This window comes from Typha latifolia, chromosome 14, assembly GCF_019914945.1.
Source record: "Typha latifolia isolate L0001 chromosome 14, TyphaL0001v2, whole genome shotgun sequence".
In the NCBI taxonomy this organism is placed as follows: Eukaryota; Viridiplantae; Streptophyta; class Magnoliopsida; order Poales; family Typhaceae; genus Typha; species Typha latifolia.
Window position 1 is genome coordinate 5,923,196 of NC_133099.1, and position 17,825 is coordinate 5,941,020.

At 37.4% G+C, this 17,825-nt stretch overlaps 1 protein-coding gene across 1 annotated transcript in view; it reads right to left on the bottom strand.

Annotated features, from left to right (window-relative positions):
• Nucleotides 1–4,197: 4,197 nt before the first annotated feature.
• The window catches only part of LOC140800849 (diphthine--ammonia ligase), a 32,979-nt gene continuing 19,351 nt past the window's right edge, over nt 4,198–17,825 (bottom strand). The window contains exons 6-12 of the mRNA XM_073155743.1: nt 13,175–13,257; nt 10,294–10,366; nt 9,093–9,426; nt 8,643–8,974; nt 7,813–8,141; nt 7,268–7,616; nt 4,198–4,799 (exon numbers count right to left, since the gene is read on the bottom strand). Coding sequence (XP_073011844.1) covers nt 4,578–4,799; nt 7,268–7,616; nt 7,813–8,141; nt 8,643–8,974; nt 9,093–9,426; nt 10,294–10,366; nt 13,175–13,257 — 1,722 coding nt within the window. The 3' untranslated portion in view covers nt 4,198–4,577. The remainder of the gene's footprint in view (nt 4,800–7,267; nt 7,617–7,812; nt 8,142–8,642; nt 8,975–9,092; nt 9,427–10,293; nt 10,367–13,174; nt 13,258–17,825) is intronic.

Consider the following 17,825-nt stretch of genomic DNA (forward strand, 5'->3'; position numbering starts at 1 on the left):
ACCGTATTGGTGGTTATCAAACTTGGTAGTCGGACCGGTGAACCAACCATCAAACTAGTAACTAGTTCGATTTTATTATTAAACCGGATAAGCAATTAACTCAGTAAAAAAATGACTTATTCGGTGGTTGAATCGGTAAATTGTGCAACTCGGCTTTTGGCAAAGCAGTCGGGGTCGACTAATTTTGCAAAATTACATAATTATCTTTAATATTTAATTATTATATTTTATATCTTAATTGTATTTTAGTCTTAATATTTTTAAAAGATTTAGTTTATAACGTATCTGTTGTTTTTAAATTAGGTTTTTTTTTGCTTGTATATCTATCAAAAGTTCATATTTATATGTATATCTCTCAAATACAAATTGTTTGCACATATAATTTTTAATCCTTATTTTTTGCGTATATACTATTTGGAATAAACTATCATTAAAATTTAAATAATTTAAATATAAAAAGACAAAAATATCCTTATTCTTGTTTTAAAGTATTTCTCTTGGTTAATAGTATTTTTACTCTTGTTTTCAAGTATTTCTCTTAGTTAATAGTATTTTTATCTTTTTATATTAAATAACTCAATTTGAAAATAACCATGAAGGTATCTATACAAATAATATTTGTTTTGAGAGATATACATACAATTATACAACTCTTATAGATATTTATTTATTTTTTAGAATTATTTAGATCTATTTATATATTATTTAAATATTTTAGAAAAACCAACAATTTGACCGAACGAACCACTGGTTGAACCAATGACTTAGTGACCTGACTCCTGACCAAGTCAAGTGACCTGACTCCTGACCTAGTCAATATTCAGTTCGGTTCTGATAATTATAACTTTTTCATTGTTCTTGTTGCGATATTAACATTAGAATTAGCTAGGTGCATCTATGAATTCATGGGTTTGAGTTATCATTTTGGTGTTAGTTTGTGTTACGAACCAGATCTGGACAGAATAGTAATTATCCGACGTTGTGGATTCTAATGGCTCTAGTTTCACCTAAATCGAAGGTCGGGATGAAAATTTAAAAATAAAACTATGAAGAAAGGTCGAAGAAGGGCAGAATAGTAATTATCCGACGTTGTGACGATCATTGGAGGGTGGCGGATGGCCAAGGGTGGTGGTGGATGGCCGTATTATAAGGTAGCTACTAGAGGTAGGAGGTGGCTAGGGTTTGGAAGGTCGGGATACTTTTATAGCTATTATCTACTCCTAGAAAGATAAAGTGATTTAACAGCTACGATAAGAGATAAGGACGAAAATAATAACTTGGCTAAACTCAGATTTATTCACTGATTATTATCAACACAGATCTACCCCTATTTATAGGAGAATGCCTAGGAGATCGGACCCACATGCGAATTATCTAATTTATTTAAAATTTAAAATTTAAAACAACAAGATAAAGCTAAGTAACTAACGTGACTCGACTTAACCCATGTGGTCGGATCATAACAATCTACCACACTTCCGACACCTTGTCCTCAAGGTGACTAGTCTCTCATGTTCTTGTACTCATACAATTTGTTGTGCCAATCAATGGATTTGGGTTCGTCTTTCTCGAGTCCGCCTAGGAACATGACGTGGGCTAGTTGGCGTTTGCATTTACGACCGGAGGTAAATCGGTCATCATAATAAAGATACAAGCCTTTTCTTCGGCGCTCTTCCAACTCGTTGGGTACAAAGCGGCGCGTGATCATCTGTCGGTTAGACTGAGCTGTTGGTGCAGGTTGAGTCGGGGCAGATGCCATCTTTAGTCTGTGGGCTTGGGCCGTCTTTCTTCTCTCCTCCTTGTAGATCTGGTTCAGTTGATCTAACTTGAACTCCATCAGAACAGCTAAGGTGAAGGTCTCGTCAAAAGTAGTGGACCTCAAAGCTTTGACCTCAGCCTAAATGTCAGGCCTGAGCCCAATAATGAAGGTACACTTCAGGGCTGAGTCAGACCAGTTAGTGACTCGGTTACATATCTGCTCGAACTCCTCTCGATAAGCTTGAACTGTTCTTGAGACTGAGTCAACTTAGTCAAAAATGGCCTAAAAGTCCTCGTACTGGGTTGGACCGAACTGAGCATAAATTGCATTCGCAAAGTCCTGCCAAGACTTGAATGGTCGAGTCCGCTTTGTCGACTGGTACCATCTAATCACCACACCACGCCCTCCAAGTTAAATGAGGCTAGCTAGACCTTCTGGTGGTCGGGCGTGCCATGTTACGTGAAAACTACTCCGCTAGATAAGTCCAATCTAGTGGGTCTCCTCCAAAGAAATTTTCAGAAGTCAAGCTTGACGGTCCTAGCTTGGATCCCAAAATATGGTCTATCATCGTGGGCCAAGTGACCTCTTGGTCGAGGCTGGTCACGTGGGTCATAGGCCCACAGGTTCGACTCATGTCGCATTTGGGTTGCACGTGAGTTCGGCTCAGTCTAATGATGCGAGCCCACCGGGTCATTTCATCATTCATCCTCGGGCTCATACTCAAGCTCAGGGTCATGTTCATGGGTTTCAAACTTGTTCGCATGAGGTGGTCAAACCGGTTCACGAAAATTTGGCATGTCTCGAAAATCGTGTGCTTCATCTCCTTCATTCAAATAATCTAACCCTAACACTAGGGCTAAATTTGGAATTCGGCCTAGGGGCATCGCCACAAGTTGCACGGGGGCGCGGGCGGCGGCTGGGTTCAGTCATGGGTTGTCGGCAGTCAACCCCTGGCTGGTCCTCGCAGCGATGGAATGGCGGCGAGCGATGGAGGAAGCCAATTATCGAGCTCGGGCTCGAGGGGTTACAATGACAGCCATGGCACGTCGTCGGCGAGTCCATTGGCCCCCGACGACTACAGAAGGAGCCCGTGGTCCCACTGCATGGGAGTAGCGGCAGCGGGAAGCCGCGGCAGAGCCACCCTGACATAGGGATAGCTTCCCACGGTGGTGGCTGTCAGGTTTGGCCACCCGACGGTCGCCAGTGGCTGTGGCAGCCACCACTGGCTGGAGTTGGCCCGAGGAAGCTAGCCGTAGCTGCTAGTGGTCTTAGGAGCATAAAACTCGTGACCACTAGCTGCGAGTTTGCTGCAGCATAAACCGTTGTCGCTAGCGGTCTTCTAGCCGGTGCTAACGCGAACAACAGCCTAGGCTCCGTAGTCGCTCCTTCCTCGTTCATCTCGAATCACGTGATAACCATTATCCGAGGAACATCAGCTCTAATACCAATGTTACAAACCATATTTGAACTGATTCGGACGTAAGAATATGAAAATTTAAGTGGTGGTAACCTCGTGAGTTAGGGTTCTAATGACTCTAATTTCACATAAATTAGCGGTCGAAATGAAAAGTTAAAAAATAAAATAGTGGAGCAAGGTCAAAGTGCATAATAGTAATTATCCGACATTGCGGCAGTCGTCAGAGGATAGCAGACGACCAAGGGTGATGGTGGATGATCGTATTGTAGGGTGGCTATTGGAGGTAGGAGGCGACTAGGGTTTGAAAGGTCAAGATACTTCTGTGGCTATGATCTACTCCTAGAAAGATAAAGCGATCTAATGACTACGATAAGAGATAATAACGAAAATAGTAACTTAGTAAATTCAGATTTCTTTAATGATAATTATCAACACATATCCACCCTTATTTAGATCAAATCCACATACGAATTATCTAATTTATTTAAAATAATAAAATAAAGCTAAGTAACTAATTTAACTCGACTTAACTCATGTGATCGGATCGTAACAGTTTGATTCGCACACTGGAGCTGGTTCTTTGGCAAAGAGTCAACCACCTACTGTGCCCATTGTAAATGAAACTTGAGCATTTCTACTTGAGCTGCAAGATGGTGTCTCGTGAGGTAATTTTTTAACTGATGGTACGAGATTTCCGGCATATAAATTAATTATTGGAACGGTCTTCTTTGTTATTTCAATAAACTTTTATTTGATTACCATATATAAGTCAGTTCACATCTCTCAGCAGTATGAACCACACGACAAATTCTAGCAGTTCACAACTCTCAACTAATTCCGTTCTATTTAGTAACAAAGGAGTTGGTTCTGCAAGTTAATGTGCTAGACTAAGAAAACAGGTCCCAGCTGCTGATTAAAAGGGTAATTTGGGAGCAGATCAAACAACAATTCTGCAAATTATAATCAACAAAAAGGTCTTGAGAACCAGTGACTTTGATAATTTAATGGTTGAAAGCAAGACTAAGTGCACAAGCTGAGTATGAATCTATAAATGAGACACCGCTAAGAATAATACCACCTGGCAAAGTTTTACAGAGTTCCATATCATACAGCATGTAGCAGCATCGATCTGAAAGTTACACAATAGATGTTCAGTTAGACCTTAGGTGAATCGCAGGAGAATACTTCAGGCAATACTTCTAGTGAATCGCAGGAGAATCAGAACAGCCACAGCCAGAGTTCAGCGAGAGTAGTTACAATTGACATCTCCAAGGAACAAGAAGAAAGCTGTCAAGATTCTTGCATCCAGTAAATCAATACATCACCAGGATCCAACCAACATTGAATCAGACTTGCAGCAATCTTCTCAAAGAACAAAAATTCTGTTTCTCTCAATACAAATTAAGGATTTAAAAATTTTGAGGCGAATAATTCACAGGTGATTATGTCCTCCATGGATGCTGATCTACCAGACCCTAAAACTGGCACAAGGTTAAAAACTGGTTTCGCTCCCATCTGAAGGCATTTATTGACCTTTGCAAGTTCAGAAAAAGCCTCAGAAAATCTAAGAGACATTATTTCTGCACTTACAGAAAGTCCTGTCCTATAGTATATCCTCAAGTTCTGCAAATCAAAATAGAAGTGATTTATGGAGAAGCAAAAATGAGTAATCACAAAAGGCGAAATAGAAATCTTCAGAACTATTGAGGAAAATAGTAAGATTCTGAAGTTGCATTTTCTCAATATCTTGAAGCTATACAATTGTAAATAAGATTCTCATCATTACCTACCTCTAGTATACTGATCTTTACCTATCCATAGCATTCTAATCTCTTAGCTCGTACCTATATCAACCATGCAGATCTCTTTTCATCTCTACAAGTTACCAGCGCTAGATGCATTTACAACCTTGGTTATTGCTAGTGCCATCTTCCATATTAGGGAACAGTAAAATAGGACATAATAGACTACGGCTCATGAGGCTCTGTATCATGTCCTGCTTCCGGGAGCAATGAAGACGACTCAAGAGGATCAATAGATAGAGAAAAGAGGGTTAAGAAAGATCAGCATCAACCTACTCACCGTTGCTGATGAGGAAACTCAATTGAGGCCTCTAATCTAGTTTCCAAACACCTGCAACCTTCTAAATTAGGTAATCCAAACCACCACTAGCTTTCTTGGCAGTCCATGTTGAGCACTAAAGAGTAGTAGTTGCACATTCTTGTGCAGCATATTTCTGGCACAATTGCCAGCAGCAAGAAGCTTGTGCCGCTTGGCACTGGCAACTTGCCACTGTCATTTAGAACATTCTAGAGGAAAACAAAGATACAGAAATAGAGAAGATTGTCAAGTAACTCGCAAGGTTTTAAAGACTAAAAGCAGGAGGACGGGCGAACAAGGGGTCATCTAACGCCTAAGCGCTAGGCAGTTCCAAAGTGAACAAATAAAAGAAATAATAGTTAGAGAAAACGTTAAAATTAATACATACAATCTAAAACTATATTAATACATTCTTGTTAAGAACCATACTAAGCAATCAGAATCCACCCATTTGTCGAGACCTACAACAATTTTGAATTTCAAAGTGGTTACATAGAAAAAACGTGATTCAAGATACTTAGGCAGTCACCTAGGCAGGGGATCTAAACAAAGCCTAGTTGTATTCTGTCTACGGCATTAAGGCAGGAATTTTTTCAAAACAATGGTAATCAGAGCTGATAATGAATCTTCGACTTATCTAATCCGATGGCAATTAACAAATCAAAGCAAGTAACAAAAGGCAATTAATTGGATAAAGATGAGAAGATAGGTAATTGGGATCTCATTGTAAGAGAGCACCAAGGTGAGTGACAATTAGCTAGTTTGACTTTCCTTAAATTAGGGTCTAGAATACTTAGAATCAGACTCTAATGAGGGATTTTTAATTTAGCACTTTAATATCTTATTTTCCATTAGGGAGTATTTATCTATGAAAGTGGGAAAACGTCCTATTGCATAAGGCTTCTATCTATGCAGTCTTACCCTCATTCCTAAGAAGATTTTTTTCAAGACTTGAACCCAACAACTGTTAGATGCAAGGGGCAAGCCTGGCCGCCTATCACTTCCAAATTAATAGATTACATATTACTAATCTTTGCCAATTTAAAAGTGGGAAAAGGTGGTAATATATAACCTATATTATTTTGGAGTGAGTGGAAAGAAAAATTAGGTCAATATACTTCACAACCATCTTCATTCAATTTATATCCATTCGCTTCCCAACTTATGGAGACAGCTTTCCCTCCATTTTCTCTTTACTTCCTTTCACTTTTCATTTTCCAAACTATCATATCAGTGGAAGTACAAAAGAAGTACTAGTATCCAAAAGGCCAGAACTCCCATCTTTTGCAACCAAACATTTCATGATTGATCTGACTTGGCACCTCTATTTAAGAAAATAAATGGGACATAGATGGATAGGGAATTATGGGTTTAATACATGAAATATTTCTTGAAACTTGAAAGTTTAAAAATCCTAACACTGTTAGTATAAATTCATCACTTTCATTTCACTTCATCTTTAAAATGTGTTCATAATGATTCGGCTACATTCTTCCTTTCTAAAGTTATTTATAGATTACGCCTACACATGTAGGGCACATGCATAAAGCAGTATGAATTTTTTCTAATTAGCCAAATCATAATAATGCAAAAGTCAATTTCTTTGCTATGGACTCTTAATCATTTATCAGCTATGGACTCAATATTCTTGCAACCAAAATGTATTAAAGATTTTTGTCTATGAAATCCAGTTGATTCGGGGTATGTGCAAAAAATAAATAAATCTTGGACAACTATGCTATAAAAAAGTAGCAAGAACAGAAAATATAGTCCTAATTCTAAATCATTCTATAGTATTGTCCTGATAATCTACAAGATTCTTTAGAAACAAATCTGATTTAATTGTCTGTGCTCATCTTATTTTGCTCTTTCAACAAAGTAGACACTTTAAATATCAACTCACCATGATACAAACAAATATAAACAACAGTTATTTGCAGAAGTTGCACAAGTTAAGCCACAAACTATTTCTTTAGGAGTAGAAAACTCACCGTTAATTCTTCCCATAAGAAGTTGTTGTCCACAAGGATTTTGTCAAGAACAACAATGCAGTACATAGTGATAACTTTAATGTGGTTTTCAGTCCCATACAAGAAGCTCGCTACATTTGGATCAGTTTTGGAGCAAATCTTTTCTGCCACATCATCAGTAACAGAAACTAAGGCTGCACATATCTTTCCACTGACAACATGGATTTGGCAACATAAGCCATGCAGTTCTGGGTAATCAGAACTCCAACTATTTGCTCTTTCTTTGAATGCCAATTGTGATTCTCTGGATTGGACTTCCCCATTTATATTATCAGGAACGTAGAGGATAGGTTTTACTTCTATACGTGCTCTGAAAGAAGAAAATAACACAGTAGCATTTGATTATATCACATTATAGAACACAAAAGCAGCCACTTTCTACATGTTATCAGGAAAACTAAATCCTAACTTTAGTAGCTTGAACTTCTTCTCTATTTCTAGCCATGAAATGTAATTTGCAATTTTACCGCTTTACAAGTACAAAAGTACATGGTAGAAAATCATACCCTTTTGGAAGATCTGGTGCAAGGATATATAGGAAGATGGGATCAGAAATTCTTCTCGAGTGATGCAAATCGGAGAGTTCAAATTCACTGAACTGTTCCATTCTGCATTGGATTTCAGTCCTCTCTGTAGATGTCAAGTATGCAGAACAGTATATCACAAAAAGAATTGTGGAGGAAGCAATAGAGCTACTGAAGCAGTTTGCCACTTCTTCACAATTTAATAGTGCCTGTTCTAGTTCTGACGTTGGATTTCCAGGGCAAAGAGTCATTGTCGGAGGATCAAGGCCCAACTGGCCAGCCATGTAGAGAACTTCTTTATATAAAGTCGCCTAGAAAGGAAATATTCCAATTTAATGATTCATCAGCAATTAGTGGTTTATAAAATTATTCAATATGTAATAAAAGAAAGACTCATTGACAAACTGAAACAGTAAAATAGCTCATATTGTCACGATATTACAATTCAAAGAAAAAATAAAATAGCTTTTTCCGATATAAAAAAGTCTATAAATGGTGTTATGAAGATCAATCAAGATAAGACATCATGAATTATTATCTTATGAAAGCAGATATTGAACTGATATAAAGAAATGAGAATATATAAAACTTCTGCCAGTAGATGGAGATCAACCACCATTCTGAACTCATAAGAAGCATTCCTTACTTGTAAGAGCTCTTTAATTTGTTTCAGTGCATCAAATTTTGATGATTTTACATCTAACAGAAGTTAATGAGGGGATGCACCAACTTGAGAAGAAAATTACCTTAATATATATTAAAACAGTGGTAGAAGTTAATAAGGGGATGCACAAAATTGAGAAGATAATCACCTGGCTGTATGGTCCAATGCAACTAGGTGCCCAGGATGATATACTCTGTACATGAAGAACTCTTTTGCACTGCTCTTTGGCAACTAAAACTTCGACATATCCATGGCCAAGGCCAACATGCACTAGTGGCAGTTCAATGGTACAACGTGACGGAACACCCAAGTAGCACTTCTTTTCTGTAATAAATTTCACATACACTTCATTGGCTAGTCCAAATTCCTTCATATTTGTAATATAGAGGTGAATATACAGAACATTCACCCAATCAAAGCCATCTTCATTCAGTTGTAACTCAATATTCCTTAGTACTGCTGCCAAATCTTCCTGCAGCCCTAGCAATAGCAATGCAGAAAATAGTCAACATGAGTTTGTAACTACAAGAAAAAAGTTAATGAGCTAATGGTACCATTAATATGTGATGCACAAATTTGTGATGGAACAAGAACATACCATCCGATTTTCTAGAAGGATTTTGTATCCAACAACCAATTGAATACATGTCCCTTCTCGTCGTTGAGATAAACAAATCTAGCTTCTTGGTAGTATTGGTGTCAGATGACAAATCCAAGGACGAACATTTGACAAGATAATTCGGTACAAAATCTCCTTCTACTTCATGTAAATAATTCATCTTCTCTGAACCAGCATTGTTATAACAGCTGCAAGATGAAATGTCCTTTTTGTACTCAAGATGGAAATCTAGAGGATGAAGAATACCAACTGGCGCAATGGAATCAGGTGAATGAAGTATCACTTCAAACTTCTCAAGGACAATTCTTGCATTCTGTGAATTCAACCATATTAGAGCTACTTTAAACCTTAAGAACCAAAAACAAGCATACAAATTCACCAATTACTGTAAATGCTTAAGTTGTTAGAGAACGGTAGTTTTTATCATTTATATTCTAACATTCTCTCTCACTTTTAAGTTTGAAACATTTTGATAAGCCCAAGAACTGAACTTGCCTTAAAATAGGTGAGACTTTGAATTTTATATAATAGATATGTATGGCGGGAATCGAGCTTAGGCCCACTTCATTTGTACTATAAGAACTCATCAACTAGCCTAAAAACTTTGCTTTGAATTCAAGGACCCTTAGTAACCAAACATGTTTTTTTTTTTAATATCTAACTAAGTTTACTCTCCAAAAAATTAAGACTAAGAAATGAGATCAACTAATCAAATTTGGGGCTTAGCATCAAAAGCTTTATTTGCTTCAAATTCAAGGACCCCCTCTGAACTAGTTCAGAGACTATTAACTTGGTTCAGTAATCAAACATCTTTTAATTTTTTTATATCTAACCAAGTTCACCCTCCAAAAAATTAAGACCAAAAAATGAGACAAACTAATCGAGTTAGGAGCTTAGCCTCAAACTATAAAAGGCCTTAAGCCATTAGGAAATACAATAAAAGAAAATTTCTATAGAACTATCTAAAACCCAATAAATTCATACAAGAAAATGCATAATAAATGTAGGCTTAGACATATAAGTAATGCTTGCTACCTCATTTAGTAATAAGTCATCTATGTCGAAGAGGAAAATATAATTAGAAAAACATATAATTGAAATACTATCCTAAGAAATAACAACTATGAGAAACAATACTGCACCCAAATATACCTGAAAAAGAATAACAACCAGAACTTACACTAAATAAAGGGCAATCAAGAGTTAAAGTTTCATATTCTCCTCCTTCACCGCACACATTTATTCCATAAAGCCTACCAAAAGAACAGACTACATTATCAGATAAAATAACAAAAATTAGTGCAAGAAGTTATCAGTGATAACAAGAACTTAGAAGAGATAAATTTCTTATGTTATACTATTATAAGAAACAATAAGGAAAAATTAGATTTTGAACTTCCAACTTTAGGGAAGATGTCATGTGATCCTCCCCCAAAACTGTATTCTTACTACTTGACTGTTCAAACGTACAAACAAAATATTTTATGATATTTCTAAATAAAAATTATAAATTAACTAAGAAAATCATGGCACATTGGCAAGTTGATGGCACATTAATTGAAGACCAACTTGTGCATTTTAAAAGGAGGTTGTAGTGGTTACAAAAATCTAGCTAGGAAGTAGCTTCTTTGTTGCACACTGTCACAATTGGCTTTGATTATAAAATTGAACAATTGGGGCAACATCCAACAATCAGTCCGTTGGCTGAGTTTTTGGAGCACCCAAACAATCCAAATTTGAAGAATAGGGTAAATAGTTTGTTATTAGTCTGTTGTTTTAGTTTAGTGGTCTTTCGAGAATTAAAAAAGTAAAGTGTATTACTGTTCACAACACTGTTGGTTGAGTTTTGGTGCAACTTTGTTGCACACCATCACAGTTGGCTTCAATTATAAAATTGAGTAATTGGGCCACATCCAATGAGCTTTTGACCAAACTAGCTCTTTCCCAAACTTTATTTACCAAAGTAGACCATACCTTAAACTTAATATTAAAATGGATCTATTTTACTCTAACTAGTTAGCTGTAAACACCGACAAGTTTTTTTATAAAATGCTAAATTGTTCAGCAAAAAAAAAAAATTTAAAACTAAATCTGGATGAGCTACCATTTTTTTCTGATTATGAGCACAATTGGTTGTAAGGAATCGCAACATCATTTCAAGCCATAGATCCTTTTCATATCTTCGCAATGACATATTTTATTATTAAAATAGATATCAAGCATAAAATTATAACACTCTAAACTTTTTCTTTATATTTTTATATATATCTTTCTCATTTGAGGTCCAATTAAGCTTAGTCAAAATTATTACATTCGTTTTTCTATCATCTTCGTAACAACATATCATATGTCTAAAATTGACTACAATTAAAAAGTTATGACCTACGAAACTGAGTAGCTCAGCGTCTTAATAAATTATTGAATAATATAACATTTTTAATAATAAAATGCTTAACTATTTAGCGTTTTATATGCATCCTCTTTTAATAAAGAGCTGAACTTTTTAGCATTTTCTTTAAAATGCTGATAAAATCAGCATTTTATTTAAAAAAATAAATTAAGACTCATTTAAAAGTAAAATGCTAAACTTATTAGCGTCTTACTAACAACTACAGTAAAACAGACCCTTTTGGTATTAAATTTCAAGTATGATAGATTTCAATAAATAAAGTTTAGAAGCATCTGGTCAAAAATTCCACATCCAACTACCCAGTTCAATGGTTGAGTTTTTTGGAGCATTCAAACAATCCAAATTTGAAGAATAAGCCAAATAGTTTGTTATTAGTCTTTTGCATCAGTTTTGTGGTCTTTCGGGAATAATAAAAAAGAAGTAAAGTTATATGTCAAATTAATGTTCAGGACACCATAGAATGAGAACAGTAAAAAAAGAGGGCTGACAAGTCATGTTCACAGTATTGTTCACGTGAAAAGTAACTGCAACTTCTTTTATTGTTATTTTAGCGTAGTCCTTATTTAAGTTAGGGTTTGTATTCTCTATGAAGGGCTGAAGTAGCTGGCCCTGGGGAGGTATGGATGATGTTTTGAGAAAAGAAAGGCATGAAGCCAAGTTTGCTTCTTCCTCGTCTCCTCTTCTCTATTTCTCTCTTCTATTCTCTCTATTCTAGTCTTTTCTCTCCTCTTATTGCATCTACAATCTTCCAACATAGTTTTCTTTCCTATTATTCTTTACATATATATTTACAAACTAAAATACCTTTCCCTTCCCTATTTTCTGCAGGACAGCATAGAATATTTGATCTAAACCCGATAATTCTTTCACCTTAGGCCCATCATCACATAATAGGACAACCCCACATCGTTTTACATTAATTTGTAATCAGAACAAGTTCAGATCCAGCACATTCAATCATCAAGAAAATACAGTTCACAATTACAAAAAACCGAGTTCATAATGATCAAGTTATCTTAGTTTGCATCATAGGGCACTCCTACTTTGTGCTACATCACAAGTTCTTATGATAAAATCAGAATTCAGTAATGTGAAAACAAATTTGATCACTTAGAAAGTTAGAAAGTTAGAAAGTTCCTAAGAGACTCTTGCCTAAGTCTAGCCTAGGTGGCCAAGATGTTCATTGTTTACAACAATGATTTGAATGACCATAACATCAATATAATAAATGAAAAATAAAAAAAAAATCATCCTAGAAGTAGTCAAGTAATAATTTATTGTCACAAAAAAATTGTCAAAGAATTCATTAAGCAGTTAATGGTCATTATAATCTTTCCAAGGTAATAAATGTTTCAGATAGCAGAATAACAACATGTTGAAACTGTTCTAAATGACACTAAAAGGCACTATTTATGGAACAACATGACCACAAACTGAAAGCTCAACAGAACACTAGAACCACCCAGACACTATCCTCTTATGTTGTTAAAAGATATTCCTCCCCTTTCCCAGTGCCTAGCCAGCTAGCCTCTCTTTTAGAGAAATATAACTAAAGAGTTCCTGAAAATTGATAGTTACTGCTCAGCTATATCAGTGGGGAGGTAGATAATTATAACATTACAATTGTGTACAATGGCACGTGGTAACATACTCTTTTAATTCAAGCAGAGGGAATTGTAGATCTGTAAGTTCTCTGCCTATGTGCTCTGAAGGCCTCAACCCCATAGCTGCAACCTATACAATTAAAGAGATAAGTCATAAGTATCAGTTAACAGGAAATATCTCTGAAAAAGTATGGTTCCTACTTCCCAGGGAACAGCCAAAATACAATTGGGACATTACAATCTGAGCATGATATGCAGTAAATTGTACAATGTCTATCACATAAATACAATATCATGAAGAGATGTTAAGGAAAAGGGTATTCTTATGAGAATTAAATTTACTTTATATTTTCATCTTTCCTTTTCCAGAGGAAGAACACTTTCCAGCCAAGTCCCATTAATTGATCATAATGAAATCATGAAAGAGTAAGAACAGTGTGTTGCTGCAGGCTGCAGCAATATGTTCTTCCCTTTTCTCAGATATTTCAGTTTTCTTCCTTTCAAATGTGAGGCCACAGTGATGATTGGGAACAGCAAAGAGTAGTAACACACTAAACAGTTTTGTAAATAGACACAAGTTCTATACTATTTACTAAATAGAGTATCACATGTAAGTGTTTAGTCCCACAATGAAAAAAAAAAAGTGAATGGGTTTATATAGACTCTTGGGCTCTCACTTAATAGTTTAAGCTTTTGGGTTGAGTTGAGTTTTAAAATTTGTGTTAAACCCTATTTAACTTGAACTAAAACTCCCCTATATCATAATAAGTGGTATCAGAGCTAATTAGTAAAGCAAAAGCAAACCATGATGGTATCTAAGAAACAATCTTAAAGCAACTTCCTCTCTCTCAAACCCTTGTGATCCTCTACTTCTTTCTTTAATAGATATAACACCAAATTTGTTGCAATGGAAGGTTACAAAAGGCTCACTTTCTTGCAAGAGAAAACAAGGGGCAAAGTAGTGGGTGGGTCATGTTGTCTCTTTTGATCTATCAGAGTAAAGTAGGAACAGCCTAGAAGAAAGTAGACATTCATACCTAATTGGTGAATAATCGGAAGAGAAATTGGACAAAAGACTTAGTTTAGAATAGTAGATTGGACTCAAGGGGGAGCCTGTTGATGTTAGGTGCATATATGTGAAGGGGGAGATTGTTAAGTATCACATGTAAAGGTTTAGTACCACATTGAAAAGTGAAAAAAGAAGGCGAGGATTTATCTAGATTCTTAAAGTCTCATATTAAATTGGGTTTTAAGGTTTGGGTTAAAGCCTATTTCACTTGAACTAAAGCAAGTGGCATTAGATGCTTAATGTGATCCGGATCTGATCGGGTCACTTCGGAGGATATTGGGCTCGATAGGTTGAGTAAACTTATCTAATTAATTTGTTTATTTATTTATTTAGAAGGTGACCCAGTTGATTAAATCACCTGCTATTTTGGTAGAGTCCTAGCTAACTGTCACTTACTAATTTAGGGCTAATTGGTTAGGTCAAGTTACTTACTGTTACTTTCTGTAATAGGAGTCTTAATTCGAGACCGAGTCAGGTTAACCTCTATATATATGTGGAGCGTAGCCCATTTTATCGTTATGCATAATTGAAATTTATCTCCTCCAAACCCTAATCTCCTCTCTCTCATTCTCTCCTCTATCACATTCCTCTCTCCTCTTCCCCTCTACCCTCAGATTAGATCATTCACTAGGCCCTCCCCTTACTACCCACGCAACACCAACCACAACCCCAAACAACACCACCCACTATCACCACCTCAGCCTCTGGCCTATACTCCTTTGTCAATCCTAGATTAGATCTTGATTTGACCCCAAATGAAGTATGAATCAAAGTAGGGTCTGAATACCAAAAGCATAGATTGAGATATGATGGAGCCAACCGATCTACTTTCACATTTTTTGGCATCGTATGAATATTTCTTGATATCCTTCCAAACCTGAACATATTGAAATTTCTACCACGAAACACCGCAGCCCTAATCCCTTAAACCCCGCCATTCCACCATCTTAGCCCCCTCTTAACTAGGGTAATATCAGATTGGTACCAGAGCAACGTTCCTCGAACGAGATGTTGATCACATGATCCATGCTTTGCAGCATCATGAAGGAACTTCTACACCGACCTATGCAATAAGATTAGAGAAATCAGAATCGATCCTTACTTTAGTGGCGAAAGCATGACATGGGCAACCAGAGCTTGTCCAGATGATAGCCATGGTGCATGCATCCTTGCTGATAATACAAAATGCTGCTACTAAAATCGCAGAGGGCCATACAAGCCTCCATCGAGGCGTTGACCTAAGCCGTCCTTGGTTAGTGACCACAAGGTGTTGCAGCGAAAACTCTTTTTTGCAATATGCCTCCTTCACAGCTACCCAAGCACGAGGACAAGACTTATTCAATTATGGGGCCAATCCCATAAGCGACCATGGGACCACCACCTCCACCAGCAGCCCTATTGTTCTTCACCAACCTGTGTGCACCCACAAGCAAGTTGAGATCACCCCCTTGAGTCCGTGCCCAAACTCCCACCACACTTGAGCTGAGCTCTAACCCACACCAACCCAAAGTCTCCACCATCTTGGTCAGACACTTGACCCATCTTGGATGCACCATCACCAAATCTGAACATCCCCTTGGTCAAGCTGACCTTGCTCAAACCGCATGAGCGCCAAGAACCGAGCTGGCTTTCCTCTTTCATTCAAGCCTTCATCAGCTTGAGACCAAAGCCGAGGCTTGGTCCGATCAGGTCATCCCTCATCTAGATCAACCACATTTTCACCTCATATGTGCTCTTCTAAGCTTTGGACGCACCTCTAGTCCAACTAGTCCAGCCAAGGCTACGCATGCACCTACTGACCAGCCGAGTTGTTCCTTGCATTCAGACCTTGCCTAAGTCCATAATCAAACTAAGCCTTGGTTTGACCCTTGCCAAGGTCTTACTCCTCCTGGTTGGCCATCTCCTCACTTTAATCAAGCCCAAAAGGCTTTGGATATAATCCTAGGTCAACAAGTCCAAGATTAGCTCGAGCGCACTCACCGGTCAATCTCAACACCTCTCACATTCAGGCCATTGGCCAAGCCAAGCTTTGGTCCAATCCTTACCAGGGTCTGAACTACTCCAAGTCCATTTCCAGGTTTGGATAAACACCTTTGCGGCCAAGATGCGTCAAAGCTCCAGCCAGCACAACTCAGGCTCCAAACGGCTAGCCTACATGCGCACCCTAGGCCAGACTCGATTCCGTCTTGGCTTACAAGTTGGTCTAGTCCTAGCCCTGGCCAACTAATCAAACCCCAACTAGAGGGACATATAGGACTCCACTAATCTATGCCCTAGCCTCCTCCATGAGGCATGCAACCTTGGACAAGCGTGAGCTAGTTCAACCACTTGAGACTAGACTTGGTGGCGTGCTAGCTTGCATGATGTGGATAATCGAGTTAGCTTGCTTGGCTAAGTTTCCTACATCTCACCTTGAGGACAAGATAAGTGAAAGCAAGGTGGAATGATGTGATCTACACCTGATCGAGTCACATCAGAGGATATTGAACTTGATGGTTCGAACCAACTTATCTAGTTGATTGGTATACTTATTTAGAAGTTGACCCAATTGATTAAATCACTTGTTATTTTGAATCACCTTCTATTTTGAGTCACAAGTTAATTTGGGTCTAATTAGTTAAGTCATTTATTTGTCTTAGTCAAATTACTTACTGTACTAGGAGTCTTAATTCGCGTCGACTCAGATTAGCCTCTATATATATATGTAGAGAGCACCTTGTTTTATCATTATGCATAATTGAAGTTTATCTCCTTCGAACCCTAATCTCCTCTCTATCTCGTTTTTTTTTCCTTTCTCTTCAAACCTAGTCGATCCCCTAGACCCTTAGGGTCGGCCTCTCCTCCCTCCCAATCCCCTCTACTATTAGATTAGATCATGAGGGTTAGATCATTCAGCACGTCCTCCCCTTGTTGCCCATGCAACAACACTAACCTCAGCCCCAAACAATACAATCAACTATCACCACCTCAGCCTCCAGCTTATACTCCCTTATTAATCCCAGATTAGATCCCAATTAGACCTCATATAGACTGAATCTGAGTAGGGTCTAAATACCAAAAACGTATGAATATTTTGTGAATATCCTCCTAGAATTGTGCAATTGAAATTTCTACAACGAATACACCACTTGCACTACAATCCTAATCTACTAAATCCCACCATCCTTCAACCATCTAAGCCCTCTTAACCAGGGTCATATCAATGTTGACCTAGAAAAAGTTATATCATTAAGGGATTCAGAATAGGACTTCCGGCATTTTAATGGTGCTCTATTTGATATCGATCATGCGTCCGTTCTTGATTAAGCTCGGATGTAGAGAAGCAGTCTGCGCAGTCGGAGGAGAATATTTGCAAAATATTTTCTTGTAGTCAAAAATTACGAAACTAGTGGAGATTGTTTCGTATCTTCATAATCTACGTTTTTTATATTCACGCCCTTCGCAAATTCTTATTGCACCTAGGGCGAAAATAAGCAATATTGCGATGAAGGTGGAGATGATGGGTGATGGTGATGATGGTGATAAAGGTGGTGATAATAGTGATGGATTTGGTGGCACGTGGTGTTGAAGGGATAAGAATGAGGGGGGAGAATTTGGTTGAGATCCTAAGGAGAAGGGAAGACCCAACA